Below are 18,150 nucleotides of genomic sequence, written 5' to 3'. Positions count from 1 at the left end.
AAGGGAACAGTACAACAATACCATAGTCGAGATTTGAAATAGTGATGAAAATGCTGCTTTGAGGGTTTCATACTTTCTTTTAAGGTCAGTGTTTCATCTCACAAGCTGTTTGTTTGGGGGACTTTGAAGCAAAGAAGGTTTGTATGTGTGCTTTGCTTGCTTGTTTTGCCATTTGCAACTGCTTACACTTTCTTTACATTTTTAACTCTGATACAAAGACAGCCTCTATTGCTGGGTTTAGCAAGCTATAAAATGCAAAAAGGTTTGTCAATGGCAAAAAACAACGAAAAACTATGTTTTTAGTGAAATTATGATGCATTTTTTTACTGTTCTTTTTTTTTTGGTGACAAAGAAATGCTAAAATGAGGCTCCATCTACAGACAATATTTATTCTTAAAGGGGACCTCCGGATGATTTTCAGACTTTTACATTTGAACAACTATAAATTAGTTATACCGAGTACAGAGTTTCAGAATTTATAGTGATTGGGATGAGAAATGAGAATGTTTTCAAAATTTATAACAAATTGCAATGAACAAGGATCATGACATGGCAGCCTCACCATAAGAATGCATCAGTTTGGGCTCAAGGAAGCAAAACAAAAGAAGAAGGCATGTATAGATTATACACAGGTGAACTTGTTGAGCAAGCGGTATTGTAAAGGAATGACACTGCTACATTTCTGAAATATGTGAGGCTCTGATGTCATCAACACTGTTCAGTGTAATTTGTTTAAGATTTTCAGTTTATTGGTTTCTCTGCTCAAGGACCACAATAAATTCCACAAATCTATAAATCGAGCCGACGATTTATGTACTACATGGTGTGAAATTATGAAAATCGTCTGGAATGCCCCTTTAAGAGACAAAACAGTATCTATCATTCTGTTTAATATACTAATCATATTCAAGTAAAAGTAGGAGATGAAGTGATGAGAAGGAAGACTGACTCACAGGTTGATGAGCATGGCATCACTCAGGTTGCCTAGCGACCAGGTGGCCCTCATCCGAACATTGACGGACGAGTCTTGGAGGGAGTTGAGGATGGCATTAGCTGTGTCTGCCACAAACAGCACATCCTGGGAAACAAAAATCAATGAAAAACGTTAACAGCACCCACACACACACACACACCACCCAAATCAGTGGGAAGGCAGTTGTTCAGCACTATTATCATAAAGTCTCTACATTCTAATCAATATCTGTACCACTGAATCATTCACACAAACACAGTGCCGAATCCAATTCAGAATATGGTCAGTTTTACAGTAAAGGGTGTAACTTTGATGTGGCAAGGGTCAAAAATTAAAGTTATGTTTCCACATTTATTTTTGCCTTTATTTTATATAGGAATGTCTATATTTTCAATATTTTGTCATTCCAGAGCTTAATTCTTAGGCTAAATATGAAATATTAAGTGACTAATATGGAATTTTAGATAAATTCAGGCAAAAACAACATGAATGTTTTGGTCACCCACAGCGACCAAATGAAGATAAATGGTGGATGCAATGCAACTTTTCATTTGCTGTGAACATTCTATATTTGAAATATCAAAACACTTTTCCCCAGACAGATATTCGTTCTTGCAATTATTTGAATGTGAACTTCAAATTCCAAGGTAAAAATGGTACCTGACAAACTCTTTTTAAGTTAAAAGAATGTTCTAGAAGGAAGAGCCACTCTAAACATAGCCTCAAATTATCTCTTGGTAACAAACATTTATCAATCCAAATCCCAAAGAAATTCAATTATTTTTAACAAAGTTGAAATTTTCAGACTTGTGTGTTTCGGAGGCTTCAGTTAACAAACTAGTGTGTTTCGGGGGCTTCAAAACTGTTAACACAAAGTTCTAGTCCAGTATTCACTTAGAATAAGAAAACTAGAGTAAACAACTATCACAACATGCTAGAATAACAACAGGGCATCAATAAAATGTGAATAACAGTATACAGATGTACATTTTATGGCAGTGCATAATGTTTACTCTTCATACCTATTATTATTAGGAAATTGGCTTCCACAAAAGTGAATAACAAACTGTACACACTTTGAGCGATCCTCAGTTCGAATTTATGACATTACATGTGGCATTATGATTCTAAGGGAAACTGCAACAGTAGCAATAAAGGTACACTGATTAGGAACACCTATTTTGGCGGCTTAAAGTTAGCAGCAACGCATGTTTCGGAGGCTTCGTCATAAGTGTTAACATGCCAAAAATGTCCATTATAATAAATATATGAAGTACATTAATGCAGATGATTGTTTCCAATTAACTAACAATGTTGTAACATGTAAAATAGTATGTATTTGTATGCAGAAAAAAAAAACTTTCCAACATAAACTATGTTAAGAAACAAAGAAAATATGATTTTAAATCTTTATGCTCATTTGTATATTTGCATGTGTATATCCATGACTTTGGCAATGCAGAACATGGGTAGGCTACACACATGTATAGCTGTCTGCATTCATCAAACTTTTCACCATAATGCAGAAAGGATTACTTTCAAGGAGTTCAACTGCAGCTCAGACTTAATGCAAAGATAATGTTTGCTTGCTTTATTTGTATTTTATAAGGACAGTTTGTGGGATGTATATTGACAAACACGTAAACCACCCATCATAATTGTAGAGTATGTGATTACAACATAGTGTTGTAAAATATAAAAAGGGGAAAAAAGGCTTTTAAACATTCTTTTGCATATTATGGACTGTGGCTGATAGACTTTTAAACATTCTTTTGCATATGGACCATGGCTGATATCCTCATAGAGCTCTTTCAAATGCAATGATCATGGTTATAGAACAGCAATCTTAAACACCGATCAGCCATTCCATGTACAACATTGTAAGGGTTATCATCAAACTGAAAAAATGGAGTCGGAATAATCAATATATGGGTTATATTATCATGGAGATAGAAAATAAAATGGTCAAGATCCTATTCGTCTTTTTGAATCGCCTGTTGAAAAGATACATACCCTACCCATGATTGTGTATGAATTTTGAATTAAAAAAATGTTGACCAAATGTATATTTCCCTATAATATATGATACTTAGAATTTTGCTATCTTTTTCTATGGTATACAAGTCACCTCTGCTTCATATCATTTTTTTTTATTTTTTTATGCTTCAAAGGCTTTTTTTTGTAGTTAAATAATTATATAAAATTCCAGTTTGTGTGACTCCTGTGACAGCTAGGAGGCCCGTTTTTTAAAGTAACACATTGAGAAATTACTAACAGAACTTTTACTGTTTCTAAAAATGACAACCTTTTAGGAAAAGCAGATTAAAAAGCAGCAATTGTGTTTAAATATCTAAGTTTGCTTTAGAATATAAACCCACAGACAACAGTTTAAACCCTTTGAATTTCAAAATACAGTAGAGGGTTGTAACTTTTTTTTTCCCAGAAAAGCCAGGATTAAACAAACTATAAAGATTTCAATCATTTCAATATTGTTCTTCATGAACATAACTTCTCCAGTCACCCCACCCATGTAAACTACATGTACCCACAGCAACAGGCTATTTAGAGGTCTATATGTCATTTATTAACAATCCTATCACAACCATTACTATCCATACACTGTTTACTTCATTGGGAACTACATTCACATGTCATAGAGTCTCACACATGTATGAGAAAAGATGTTTCGTAACATAAGCTACATTTTGTTTGCTCAAAAGTACATGTAGTCAAGTGGTTCTGCCAGCATGACAAAATATGGAAAAGTACAGTGATAGTATCAAGATTGTGTTGCACCTAGCATGCATCAGATATGACATACAGACTGACATTAAAACCTGTCTGAGAGAAGTAATCAAATGTAAAAATTCCAAAACAGTACTCTGTGATGCAAGTCACACCACAAAAATGATAATCTGCAAGATGTTAGCTATTTTCTATCCAATCACAAATTTATTGATTACTTTCCTCCAAATAAGTATTGGAGATGAAAGCCAAAGAACTTGTTAGGAAATGGAAAGCTGAAAAAGTCAGATTTTAGTATACCAAAAACAAATGCCATGTGAGTAACAATGGAATGGATTTGTCAATGGGTTATAAATGAACATGTAAAAGATCGTGTTTCGAACCTATTCACTCAGATCTATGGTAGTGAGTCAAAAGTGTAAAAACCCAAAAAGTACCTTATTTTCCACCATTTGCTTTTGATCATGCAGTAAAAGTACAACCTTAAATTCAAAAGTAATATATTTCTTAGTTTTGTGTATGTTTCCCTCTTGAATATCCATCTATTAAAGTCCTTGAATCTTCAGCCCAGGAATAGTGTTCAGTTCAACAAAAAAAAAAAACAAAAACAAAAAGAGAAAGGAAATAGTGTATTTAACACTAAATAATCAAGTGATTATTTGGTCTTCATTTTTTAAGTCTGACCAGTCGAAAGAGTGATACAAAAATGGTAAACAACACTTCAACTTCTCTCAAGAGTACAAAATGAGTTATAAAATCCAACTTAAGAACATTGATGTGTCCACAACTACTTGCTTTGTTGCACTACTGTTGCATGATGTGGGCATGTACGCAAGCTTGAAGTCACTTTCATTACTCACAATATCTAGCCTGTTCCATTGTTTCAAAAGGAAACCTACAAAATAAATACTTTTCACACATTTAAACAACTATCTACACCTTGCTTGATGAACCATCAAGTCTCATTCAGTCCAAACAGTTATTTAATAGACTTAGAATTACAAAATTGTAATGAAAACATTCCATTTACATGCTGTTAACATAAAATGAAGCCTCCGAAACATCTGGAAAATTAATTCGGTATGCCTTATGTTTTTATGAAAATTATGTATATTATGTGGAAAGTGATGGGTAAATTGTGTCTTTTTTGGTTGATATACACTGTTAAAACATATTTGTGGGCCAACATCCTCATCTGCCAATATTTCATTGCCGAATGAAGAGGTGAGTAATGTATGACACGTCTGCACTGTTTAGGAAAAATAGGTAAATCGTATAGTAAATCTATATTGGTGAGTAAACAAAGCAGCCAGAAAATTGAATGTGATAAAATATCTTTGGATATGTCATAAATGATCATTGGGTGGGTGAACAATAAATCTAATTTGATTTTATCCAGAGAAAATCACAAAAATGCAGTGTTAACATCCTTTTGAAGCCTCCGAAACCACTTTTTCTCTATAAAGTGTCTTGGCTCAAAAAATTATTGCAATATCATATTTTTTTAAATTATTTTTGTTGTCTGTCCATGTCTGTTGATGATTTCATGGCATAATTTGGGGCAGACACTCAAAGAATTTATCAGAAATGTCAAATTAGATGTTTTTGCTGTTTCGGAGGCTTCAATGTGTTTCGGAGGCTTCACGTGTTAACGGAAAATTTGTATTGTCTCGTATTTTCAGAGAGTTTGGCGGATCCTAACTATTTTTGGTTTATTTGGTTAGGGCCCCATATCCTACTTTTTGACATATAGATTGGGTCACTTCTCTTATCTATATTCATATTATTTGACTAAACATTTTGTTTCGGAGGCTTCAAAACTGCTAACGGAAATTTCACTCGATGAAGTAAAATCATCACAAAATTTCAAATAGCCGTAGAATCAAGTAAACTTTGATATAAGTCTAAAGTTTAACTATACCTTACTATTTTCAGCATAAAAGTAAGTAACCAAAACACATCCTCTAATCATTACTGTCCATCAAAATTTGCTAACAATTGTTAACGGAAAAAGAAGCCTCCGAAACCTCAAATTTGAAGACATAGTATTCTAAAATACAGGGCCAGCTACCAACCAAACTAATTTGGTCATTTCAATTGACCATACAACTATGCTTTTAACATAAAAAATTAGATCTCTACAGTTGCTGTAGAAAATTATTAACACTTCAAAAATTGTACATAAATTTCAATGCGACAAAATGGTCATTTTTAGGGTACATATGTGACTGTCAAAACAAAATGCATCAATACCTGGACCTGACTATGTTACCCAAGGTGGCTACTCATGAGGTGACTCACATGTGAAAAAATCTTTGAGATCTGTAAATCTATGTGTTCAGGGTGGGCCAAAAGGCTAAAAATTGAAAGTTACACCCTTTACCGTAAAACTGACCATATATCAAAATACACAAATGCTTTCAAACTGTTCCTGACATACTTCCATTATCCTTGATGACATACAATATTGACTCAAAATAGTTTTTTTTTTTTTCAGGTTTTTTGTTTGTTTGTTTTTTTTTAAAGAAACTGTTATCTCCACCAAGGAGGTCATGTTCTTCCCGGTGTAACAGTGGAGAGCGCCCCCCATGCTGTGCGCCCGCACTAGGCGGGCATTCCTAAAAATGTTAGTAATACGGGTCTCCCCACCCCCTCACCACTAGAGTTTTTAGGAGTGGGCGCCTCCTCTCAGAATGGGTCAGCCATGAATGAGTGCCTCCTTTCGTGCTGAGTGCCTCCCCCAAAACGTGAAGAGCGATCTATATTTAAAATGAGATCAGTGGTCCTCCATCCATGTTTACCGAAATTTAGTGGTCGTCTTTATTGCTCGCCTCGCGCAGTGTTTAGACAAGAGAGGTGGGACGTATGTGGTCTCAAGGTTACGTGTATGGTACCGTGCGCTGTTTTTCTTCCGTGATGTATTTGCTATATAAAACGTACATGCTTACATTATGAGCGAACTCATTTCGCATCACGCTATATTACTCCTACGTGAATAGGCGACCACGATGTTCTATTTTCGCATCGTACCAGTTTTTTATGCACCTCATGCCCGAAGACTGATCTCTACGTAACTACAGAGCAGCAGCATATCTTTTACCAGCCTCGTTTGTGTCTGTGTTTATTCGCCCTTTTTTGTATCGCCTCAATGTGTGAATCCTCCACAATCAACAACGATCGCTACAGAAAGAGTAGTGTAGTGTAGTCATTACCAACCTCATTAGCAATCTACATTATTTTCATGATTATCAGTTACTCTCTTCCCCTTTAAAGAAACTGCTGATCTGTACAAACCTATGAATGCGCCTTCTGTATAAATATTCAAATGATTTTTATGTACTTTCTAGTTAGTGTTCCCATGGGAGGCAAGTACCTCCGAGAGGAGGCATCCAGCACGGGTAAGGGCGGGCATGCAACACTGGGGGCACTTTCCACTGCTACACCGGTACTGGTTTGTATGTCTGTCTGTCTGTTTGCAAAATAACTCAAAAAGTTATGAATGGATTCAGATGACATTTATGGGAAAGGTTGATAATGACACAAGGAGCAGATGATTAAATTATCTGTCTGGGTCCAGCAACATTTAATTTTTTTTTTTTTTTATTCTTTGCCATTGGCAAATAGGGCCTACAAACCAGGGAATTGAAGCTGCTCGTATTCTAGGTGTGCATAAGCGCACCAAGCACACAATCAAGGCACAGCAGGAAGCTAAGATAGAGACACTAAAAAGGATTCCTTATCACTGGGAAATATGGCCACTTTAGCACCATATGTACATGGCTGGAAGTGAGCTGCTTGATGGAGGTCTGTGTTCTCTGAGTGATTTTCTACTCCTTCATGCAACTAAAGTCACACTGCATAAATTTAAGATATTATTTCTACCCAATTCAAGCAAATGGGCACTATGAGAAAACTGAATGATTTGAGAGGGATGGTGATGAAGATAATGCTAACTTTACACTGTGCCTGCTTGTATGAAGAACATGGGGGGGGGGGGGTTCTTTCTCTGATGCAAATAACTGATCAAAGGGTATTGTCCTGACAGAGGTTATCAACCCATGAGGCTTTTTGTCATCACTGAACAGGAGTGTATTCAGGTGTATGATTTGGTACAGAGTGCACTGGACTATGCAGCACAATACAATTATGTGATGGGGTAGTGTAAAGTTTTGTTTGTTTGTTTGTTTGTTTGTTTTTTTTTCTGACAATCACGTGGTTCACAGATGACTTTAACACATCATTAACTTGTTGTTTTATTCTACCTTGGAAGAGTACCAGCAAAAAGCACAAACTACAAAAAGAGCTTACATTAGATTTGTGGAAATTTCTACAGGCACTGTGACATGATCTATAGCAATTACTAATATATAGCTGCTTGGCACAGTGTAAGTTTCTGCCATCATTATTGCCCTGATGGGCTATAGGGAAATCATTTGCCGATTCTCATTATCCATAATATTTAGTTTTAAGATGTAATCAACATTATGTCCACCCCCTAAATTTAGTTGCAAGTGCTGTCATACAGTACTCTAAAAGTGGAATTTCACACGCAGGTAGTTTTTCGCGCTTGGCCAAGTAAATTGATGTTTGCATGATTTTAGTTTCACCGACGGTAATGACAATTGAGCAAGCGCTCTAACCAGCTAGCCACTCCCAGGCGGCTATGGGAATTGGCAGCACATATTGCGGTAAAAGGTAACTGGTCTGTATTTAAACAACAACTTAAGTTATGCTACAGGACTAGCAAACATGTATAAAACTACAAATAACATCGCAGTTATATCCCTACTGTACCATTATACCTACCTTGAAATCAAATCAAATTACAAAAATCACATTACATAAACAAGTGAAAAATTCATGCACTTTTATTTTTGCGCTAGCTTCACTATGCGTGAAATGCAGACATTTCTACCTCTTGAAGATTTCCACTCTTTATAGTATCTTTTCATTCCATGAATGCAAGATCTGTGCTCTTACCTGCCTGAGGCAAGGGTAGAGGACAAACACGCCCAAAGCCCTGACTGAGGCTGCCTTCACCCGATAGTCCTCCTCGTTACTTAGACCAAGCAGTAGCGTGATGCACAGGACTCGATGCCTCACCTGGTGGGATTATCAAAGAGGTTCCAGGACATTTGCTCCTGTGACAATTGCGCCCATAAAATATCTGCACACTACGCATAAAGCCAAACATAAATTCTACCCACAAATATAACCCTAATTCTCACATCAAACTAAACCTAAAATCCTATCACAACCCTAACCCTAACCCAAAGTCCTTGGAGAGAATAAGACTGGAGCAACAGTTGCAGGAGCAAATGTCATGTCACCTATTAAAGATCACAAGCTCCTTGTCACATGGTGATGTAATGCTAAGATATCGCTGTGCTATTTTGCAGAATCTTACAAAGTGGCCAAACCAGTAGCATTAACTACACGTTACAAAAAAAATACATGGAATCGTTGATTTCGCTTCACTACATCTCAGGCTTGTGTCCAATATGCCATGAAAATGGAAAAAAATACACCTCAAAATATTGTTTACTCAGTTGCTTTCTGATGCATGGATTCCAACACCCACACATCCAAATCAAATTTGGGGAGGTACTTGAATGTTACACATGTCATGTTAAAATAATAATTTTACAATTTAGGTAAGATATATTGCATTCTTTGTATATACAGTGTATTCTTTGTTTTTATATTCTTTATTCTATTTTCTCTTATTCAAATTTGTGGATATCAAATGCAAAACCTGCACATTTCAAAACTATTTCACAAAATCCTGTACGCGTAGTACTACATAAAATTTTGCCAAATTTTTATACTTGGTGGCTACAAAAATGTGAAGCTGACTGCCATAAATCCTGAATGTCTCTGGATATATACAAGAAAGATTGTAAAGAATCCTGGAGTCACACCTCTAGGAGCTGGAAGACCCGAGGTCCGATGGTTCCTATGCAGTCACAGGCACAGGCCTGCAGGACACTGTTGGAGGAATCCTGAAGGATTCCAGGCAGTGGGCCACAGAGCAGAGGGATCCACACCTCCTGGGCCTGCAGTAATTGTCACAAAATGAGAGGGAGCAATATTTAGAAACAATGCAGAACCAGGTCTGCTTTGTGTTGAGTTCATATTCAAGTCTGTTTTTTTGTTGTTGTGACGTATAAGACTTTCAATACATATTAAGATCCATTTATAGATATTTTCTATTATATTGCACTTTCTATGTATATCTCATTTTATCAGCTCCCTTGAAGTTGACTTGGGCTACTAGACAGTGATGTCATTAATCACTTCAGTTGCATGATTTGCATTCAAATTTTATTTGCTGAAATGTGGTGTACAGGTGTCAAAAAACTTTGTATATTCTAACTGCTCACACACTGTTGGCTCTGAAAGAAATTTGGAATTATGCAGAATGAAAACAGTATCAGAGCATTCAAATACCATAATGCAAATTTTGTACATCTGTATGACTAGTTTTAGTGACTGCATACCACCAGTGTAATAGCTGTTAGGTTTCAATTTATCCTTTCATTTTCACAATGTCAAATGATTAAACATCACATATGATTATTGACACCTGACACAAAAATACTCCTTCACGTAAATGACCTCATTTATTTAAGCCTGCCTCTAGAAATGTAATACACTTAACTCTTTATGTGCCATGTTCGCATGCCCGACTCAGTCATAAGTGTGCCAAGTTCACATATTCTGCTCAAACGCACAATACCGCACAAACCGATCAATAAATCGCCAGATGCCAGAGTACAATGAAAGTGTTTCTCTTGATTCCATTCCTGTCACATGTAGCTTGCATTTTATGTGGTGATTGACTATCAAGCAGTGTTTCCTGCTTGATTTGCAAATAAATTCTTAGATTCTGTCACTATTTTGTGTGCAAACATTATGTCTCTACAATAGTGTAACTACTAGTCATTTGAAAGAAAAACAGTCATAGATTTTTCATACAATTTATACATCATAGCAAAGCTTGGTATTTTCTCTACAACTTTACTCACTACATGTCCAGGGTAATAAAAATCTATGAAAGTTACATATAGATTTGAAAAACAGAATATTTTCCCAAACCATGACTACGTAGCAGTCTCAGAATGATGTGGCACTCAGGGGGTTTACACCATGGCACATAAAGAGTTGATAACATTTCTTCAGACTGACTTAAAAAGGAAAAAGGGTAACAGAAATAAATGCATCTCCCCTATTCCCCCCCCCCCCCCACAACAACAACAAACTTCCAGGAGTTATTCTCGGTACAAGTACAATGCAGCTAATTCTTGCTTCCTACTTCAATGACAAGAGGCATGCTCTCTGAACCAGTAACCCCTGAAAGGGACACCACCCCCTCCCCCCCCCTTGCCATAGACACTCCCATTAGGGATGAAAATTAATACTCCCTGAAGGAGTCACAAATCTTACCTCTTGAGGCTGTAGGGGGTCCTGGAGCTTAACAGTGCTTGTCTTCTCTGTCTCCTGGTCCAGCTGATCCAACATGGCTTTACCAAGCTCCTCCAGGACCTAAACGGGTTACATACCAGGCAAACAACATCTTTAACCAAAAATGTACTCGAGCACTCAGCTTTTACATGCCTATTAATTCATGGTCGTGAGTTATCAATCTCCCCTCTGGGAAAAATGGAAAGAGAAAGCAAAATATCCCCCCCCAAAAAAAAAAAAAACAAAAAACACACACCACACACAGACATAGATAGACAAGGAGAAGTTTAGACAGGTGCACACAGATGTAAAAATGAGACAGTCTTACAGTCTTACATGCAGGCTAATGTGACAAAACATGGGTTGCTAGGTTCACATGCACTTTTTATTCAGGAACATTTAGTTTTGGGTCTCCTAGGTTACTTGGTAAAGAAGGGATGCTAATACGGTAAAAGTGGATATTTTTGTGCGACTAGTTTTTCACGCTCAGCCTGGCAAGAAGAGTTTTGCGTGTTTTTAATCCCACAGAATCAAGATATCAACTACTAGAACATACGGCAAGCAAAAATATTCGCGCGCTTTTATTTTCGCTCTAGTTTCTGGTTGCGCGATATGTGCGAAAACTTCAACACCGCGAAAATTTCCACTTTTACAGTAGATGTGCTGATAAGGGAACTGAGCACAGTGAGGGTGAGCTACTACCAGGCAACAAATGATGCTGAGTGAGGTTTCATGCAAGAATCTCATGGGCACTTCCAGTAATGAACTCATGTATCACATAAATGATATGTGATGGTCTTCTTGCAGTAGTGTTTTCATTTTATTATCTGTAGAGGATGAATAATTTCATGCAAAGAATAGCTACCATGCCGCATATCATGGGGTACAGGCAGTCTATTCCAACCACCTGACTGAGGGGGAGAAGTCACATGACCTCAGGATATCCTTACCTTGAGACTGTGCAGCTGTATCTGGGAGTCCTTGTCCGCCAGACAGCCAATGATGACCTGGGTGGTGTAGGGCAGGATGCTGCGAACGACGTGGAAGTAACCTTTGACCAGCTGGGTCAGCACTTGAAGAGACTCGATCCGGACCGGTAGGGACTCTGTGGAAGTCCTGGAATAGTGGGAAAATGATATCAGATGTAATGATTATGCATCACTCTCTTTGGTTGTTTGCAAAATTCTTCTGTTGCTGTTACTCTGCACTACATGTAAGCTAGACAAGTTCTGAAGACGTGTTTTATTTATGGTTGAATATCTAGAAAATGAAAAAAAAAAAGAAGAAGTAAATCAATGAATAAGTATATAAATAAATGAATATTGTAATCATATCACATTCCTATGAGAAAAGACATAATAAACTCATCTTAAGAACACTTTCTGGTGCATTGCTTGTTCTATGATTTGAGTATGTATGTACACCAGTCTCATTTGGCTCTAATGTCCTCAATAATTTCTTGCTTTGTACATAAATTTTGCAGTTGCTTTTGCATTTGAAAATGTTGATTAAGTTTTAGAATAAGTATCTCCATGAAGTCATAGATGCAAAGTGCAATCTGATTACCAAACATAAAATTCCTTTTCAATAATCATTTCAAAATTTGGGATGGTAAGGAAAGCAGTATCACAGATATTCAGAAAAAAAAAACCCAACAACAACATTACTGTATACTGCATGGAAATCAATGCAGGCTTTCCCTTTGGTTTCTCTTTGTAACTTAACCAAGGAATGTTGATCTCAGCAAACAGCAGGTTTTCAAAGAGTAAGTAAACTAAATGCTTCTAAAAAAGGACAATAATATACAGCAACAAAGAATATTTATATGATCCTAATTAACAAATGTGAAATGTCAACTCATGATGCCATGTGAGAAACTTCAAATAAAGGAGAAAAAGAGATCTTATGAGAATACATCCCACTCTAGCCCTACCTCTGACTCTGATTTAAAGATGGAGTTTCAGACACTTCAACAGGTAGACACACATCGCTGCAAAACTTGACCAGCCACGACATCTGTGCTCCTTCCTCCCCACTGCCTCTGGTAACCTGGCAACCACCTGTGGATGCAGTCCTCTCATCACTTCCAACATTCATAGAGTCTCTCCCACTCTCCATCGACAGCGATGAAAGCCCGTCCGCAGCTTGGCTTATTGCGATTTGAGGGGGTCCGGAATTGGGGTCACTCCCGACTTCACTGGACGGACCATTGGTGTTAGGACCGGTGTGGCCCTGGAAGCATTCCAAGACGTTAACCTCCTCCCTCGGTGTGTTGAGAGGGCTGCTGTCTTGGAACATCCCCGCCTCCCCGCTGTTCTCAGCCTGGGCAGCCTGAAGCAGGGCCCTGAGAGTACTGGAGCCGCTCATACGGGGAGGATCGCTGCTCTCCAGCAGTCTGGTGACCTCTGGAAGGGGAGGGCTGGCTGCCAGGACTGCCCCGATGCATGTCAGGCAAGCCGTTCTTACGTTGCTGTCTGTGTGGGAGAATTACAGTAAAGGAATGCTAACAGATGGGCCTTCCTTCCATTGTTTTAATAATTTTCATTTATATGCATACATAGCTCATTCCAACAATTCATTCTCCCACTCTACATGTAGCTGTGAATCTTGAGGTTGAGATGTACTTTCTCCTGCTTTAAAATTTAGCCTTCTCCTGCCTAACTTTATTTTGCCATATAATTATGCTCAAAAATAAGGCTAAGAGAGCACCAGAGCATCTATAACCCTAGAGCTAGATCCCAGTTTTAAGGACCACTGCGTGATATGCATATGTTTGTGTGATATCAGTCTCCAGTTTGCCTGGAATTCCAGGCAGGAGAATTCTCAGTTTAAGAGATGCTTGGATTTGGAGTCGATGGCGATGCACAATGAAAAATCATCAAAATGGAAATGTCCAGTGGTCTAATTCAGTGTCAGCCCTAACATTGTCAACCATGAAGCAATCCCTCCCCCTCCCCCATTTCCAAGCCAGCTAAGAGAACTCACCTCTATGACAGAAAAAGGGCTTAAGTCCCCTGATGATCCTTGTTAGGAGACCTTCCTCAAGGTGATTGTAGGGAACATTCATGGCCAGCATGGACAGACACTGAGGGCACAATTCAAAATGATGAGGGAATGAAACAACAAATGAGACACCTCCAGATAAGATGAAATCGTATCCTAGATTCTTGGACCTACACTGTAGCAGAATGGAAAATATCATCTGCAAAACATAGGATATCAATGTCAAGTAAAGCTCAAGTTCATGAAATATTTGAGTCAAATGTTTGATAACACTCTCATGACAAAATCTTCAAAAATGAAATTTCCTCCTGGCTTATACAAGAAAAGTCCACTCAATGATTTTGTTTCAGTATCTGATCATACACTAAAGACATTTACAGATTTACTTGAATTCCTCTGATAAATTACTGTAACTTACATATAAAAAAAATAGAAAGAAATGTAACATTATTCTCTACAGATATGCTCTCTTTTCTCGAATAGGAAGTAAGCATGTATAATGATGGCCATGTACTTCTCTTTCATTTTGGTAATTGTCCTCACTGAAAGAAAATATATTCATATTCAAAATCTGTACATCAAAGGAGCTGTTATGACCCTAAATGGTATCGAGCGCCAAGGGAATGATGTCAGCCTTTTGTTCTAACTCTAGTGCTGATTCCAAACAAGATTGTCCTTGCACAATGTATCAGGTAGTGGGTTGGAATAGGGTATGAGCATGGGTAGCAACTGCTGCATTCACATACTGTATAACGAGGAATGTTCGCGTACATTTTAATTTCGTGAATTCGCAAGAGCCAAGATTCGCGAAATTAAAATGCACATGAAAGTTCTTGTCTACACTATACGCATTGAATGTTAGAGGCAACTCGCGAAAATTTCATGCCACAAGAAAGGCCGTCAGCTCCAATTCGCGAAAATTTCATGCCGCGAAAATATTGTGTTTTACAGTATAATCGGGCTACATGAGGTTGTTTAGAACCAGTTTCCATGGCAATGAATGGCTATAACGTCACCACATCAGTACTCTATACACTAGACCCTGGGCAGTCAGCAGCCAGAGGATGAGGAAACCTCAAGGGATGGACATTGCCTCGTTGCTAGGAGACAAGGCTCACCTTGATGATCTGAGTGATGGTGGTGTGGAAGCTCTCAGCCACCAAGGCTAGCAGGAGACTCCGGTGGATCTCCTTGATGGTACAGGCCAGGGTGAGGGAGAATGGGGTGAAGGAAGTCCTCTTCTGGACCCTGTGTGGCAAATATACATACAATGAACGTCATAAGAATTAGTCTTTGGAATTCTTAGCTTGCAGGATTAACAGAAGAGAGGAAGGGCTACTGTTAAAAAAATATATAAATAAAAACAAACAAACAAACAAACAAAAGCATGAAAAAGAATGAAGACAACAACAACAGAAGCAGCAGCAGCAGCAGCAGCAGCAACAACAACAACAACAACAACAACCGACAACAACCGACAACAATGACAACGACAACAATAACAACAACAACCAGGGAGCATAACATGAGCCGAACACTTGGACATGGGTCACAAAACTGAAAGGAGAGATAAGATATAATTATGTACATGCACTAAAAATGAAATGTAAAACAGACAAGAAGAAATCATTCACATTGCCTGAAATAAAAAACAAAACAAAACAAAAGGATAGCAAAATAGGTGTGCATCTGGGGCGTATCCGGAAGTTAACTGATACTCAGTTTAAAAAGGAGTTATTCATGAACCATGTGCAACTCTAGCAAGCACAACAAGTGATGGCAATGCCAAATTACGGATTTGCTCCATCATAGTGGAGGAGCTGCTTGCCAAAATATTCCTTGAGAAGCACAATTTGGGAAATGCAAATGGGTTGACAGTATTTATTGTACAGAGGTTGCAATTGATGACTTAATTTTCATGCATGCCAACTGAAATCTCTGATCATATTTCACAGAATATGGCTGAATTGATGCAGGAATTTCAATAAGATCTACAATGAAAAAAAAAAGAAGAAAATTTCATGAGTTGTAAAAGATATTCCAATAGGTTGTAAAGAGGGATGCTAAGCTCATAAAGAAATCATGTACAAAGTTGTTAATTGCTTTAATGTTTAGAAGACCAGGTTAAGTTTACCGATCATCAGCTGCGACGAGAAACTGCTTGGAGCCATCCAGTAATGCCATAAGGACTGCTACACTGGCCACTCTGGCCTTGGGAGCAGGGTCTTTCAGCATACAAGTGAACAGGGTCTGGGGACTGTGGGGTCCTGAGCCAGGTGGAGCGTCTGGTATGAATGCTGACCAGTAGCCAAACATCTGCCTCTTGTCGGTGTTCTGTGTACAGGAATACAAAGGACATTTTTTTTTTCTTGATGGTGATGGTTTTATGCCATATTACCAGCACAAAGGCTGTTTATGCACAGATTAAACAAAACCATGAATTGTCTAAACTTTGGTATGAAGATTTATGACACTTACACCAGCTGACTATGTTACCTCATATCTACAGAGGGATAAGAATAAAAAAGAATACCATATGTCCTGTAGATTCTATTGCCTTGATCATTGTCTCTTGTCTGTTCACCACTGCAACACCACCAAAAAAATTAAGGAAACCAGTATGAAATTCAAATGCTATCCACATTCTTGTATTCAAAAAGTGAATTGCTCTTTAAAATTTCTCAATGGTTATAACATTCTTTTTTTTTCTTTCATTTCTTGTCCTTGCGTTTGCCTTGAATCTATCTGCAGGAACATACTGCATTCATGAACACCGTCTCAATGTAAAACAAAGCCCAAACTTCTTGTCTCTACTGTGAACGGAAAAATTACAATTTACATCTAAATTACAGTATGCAAAGTACCTTGACTACACTGTGAAGGCATCCCAAGGCCGCCTGGCGGACCTTTGATGAAGCAGACTTGAGTTTGGAGACCTGTGCTCCCTCAGAGTCTGAGTATTCTGACTCTGAGCTGCTGACCCTGCCCCAGTTTGGCCAGAAGGAGAGCGCATCTTGACTGGAAGAGCCATCAGAGTCTGTGCCATCAGTCGACCTTACTCCCTGTGATTTGGAGTTTTCCGCCTGCCTCTCCGTTTGCTTCTGCCTGTGTGGTGAATGTGATGAAATTTTAGGACATCTCTTAAAGATATCTTCCCTTCAGGTTATAAAACATGTCAGATGACTATCAGACATACCTGTTTGTTTTCAGGGATTATTAAAACCTGCTGAACAGTATTCTTAGAGGTTTGTTGAATTAAGCAGGCCAGACAAGTCTTCTTGCCTATTGATGATTTTATATTGGAGATTTATATATTTCTTTTTTTTTTTTCTTTTTTACTCTTCAGTGTTTCAGGTGGGGTATCTTACCTCAAGTACATGTACCTAAACAACCACAGAGTATCACCCACTTTAAAGACAATCTCTTCGCACAAAGATTAAACATATGTCTCACACATGTGAAATGAAATATATGACTAATCATTATCACATCGCGATATCCCGACTTGAAACTCAAACCAATATACATGTACTTATTTGTTGCAGGAACAACATCCTGAAACTGCATGGAACCTTCTTGCATACAAACGTACACCTGGGGGCATTTCATGAAGCGTTTTGGTCGGACATTTTTCTGACAAACTGTTACAAGCTAATGAAATCCTTGCATCTGATTGGCTGAGGGCAAATTTGTCTGACAAATTTGTTGGACAAAACGCTTCATGAAATACCCCCTGATCCTGAAGTATCCCTCTAAACACACACATTCTATAATTTCTCAATGGTTCTAACTTGCACAAATTAAAATACGCAAAATATGTTAGTGACAAAATCCCCCTCACAATACACACACACACACACACACACAAAATGGCAGCTGTTTTGAATTATTATACATTGAATTATGAGTGATGTAAGATATTATGATGACCAATCAAAGGCTGCTTTATAAGAATTCTTTCCATT

General features: G+C 37.8%; 1 protein-coding gene across 1 annotated transcript in view; it reads right to left on the bottom strand.

Annotated features, from left to right (window-relative positions):
* Window positions 1-18,150, bottom strand: part of LOC140227674 (HEAT repeat-containing protein 6-like) — an 88,303-nt gene that overhangs the window by 63,696 nt on the left and 6,457 nt on the right. The window contains exons 8-17 of the mRNA XM_072308090.1: window positions 17,050-17,290; window positions 16,320-16,519; window positions 15,304-15,433; window positions 14,168-14,267; window positions 13,116-13,656; window positions 12,133-12,298; window positions 11,156-11,263; window positions 9,640-9,765; window positions 8,699-8,821; window positions 954-1,078 (exon numbers count right to left, since the gene is read on the bottom strand). Of these exons, the coding sequence (XP_072164191.1) occupies window positions 954-1,078; window positions 8,699-8,821; window positions 9,640-9,765; window positions 11,156-11,263; window positions 12,133-12,298; window positions 13,116-13,656; window positions 14,168-14,267; window positions 15,304-15,433; window positions 16,320-16,519; window positions 17,050-17,290 (1,860 nt within the window). The remainder of the gene's footprint in view (window positions 1-953; window positions 1,079-8,698; window positions 8,822-9,639; window positions 9,766-11,155; window positions 11,264-12,132; window positions 12,299-13,115; window positions 13,657-14,167; window positions 14,268-15,303; window positions 15,434-16,319; window positions 16,520-17,049; window positions 17,291-18,150) is intronic.

This window comes from Diadema setosum, chromosome 4 (assembly GCF_964275005.1).
Source record: "Diadema setosum chromosome 4, eeDiaSeto1, whole genome shotgun sequence".
Taxonomy (NCBI): Eukaryota; Metazoa; Echinodermata; class Echinoidea; order Diadematoida; family Diadematidae; genus Diadema; species Diadema setosum.
This window is presented reverse-complemented; position numbering and strand designations above follow the sequence as displayed.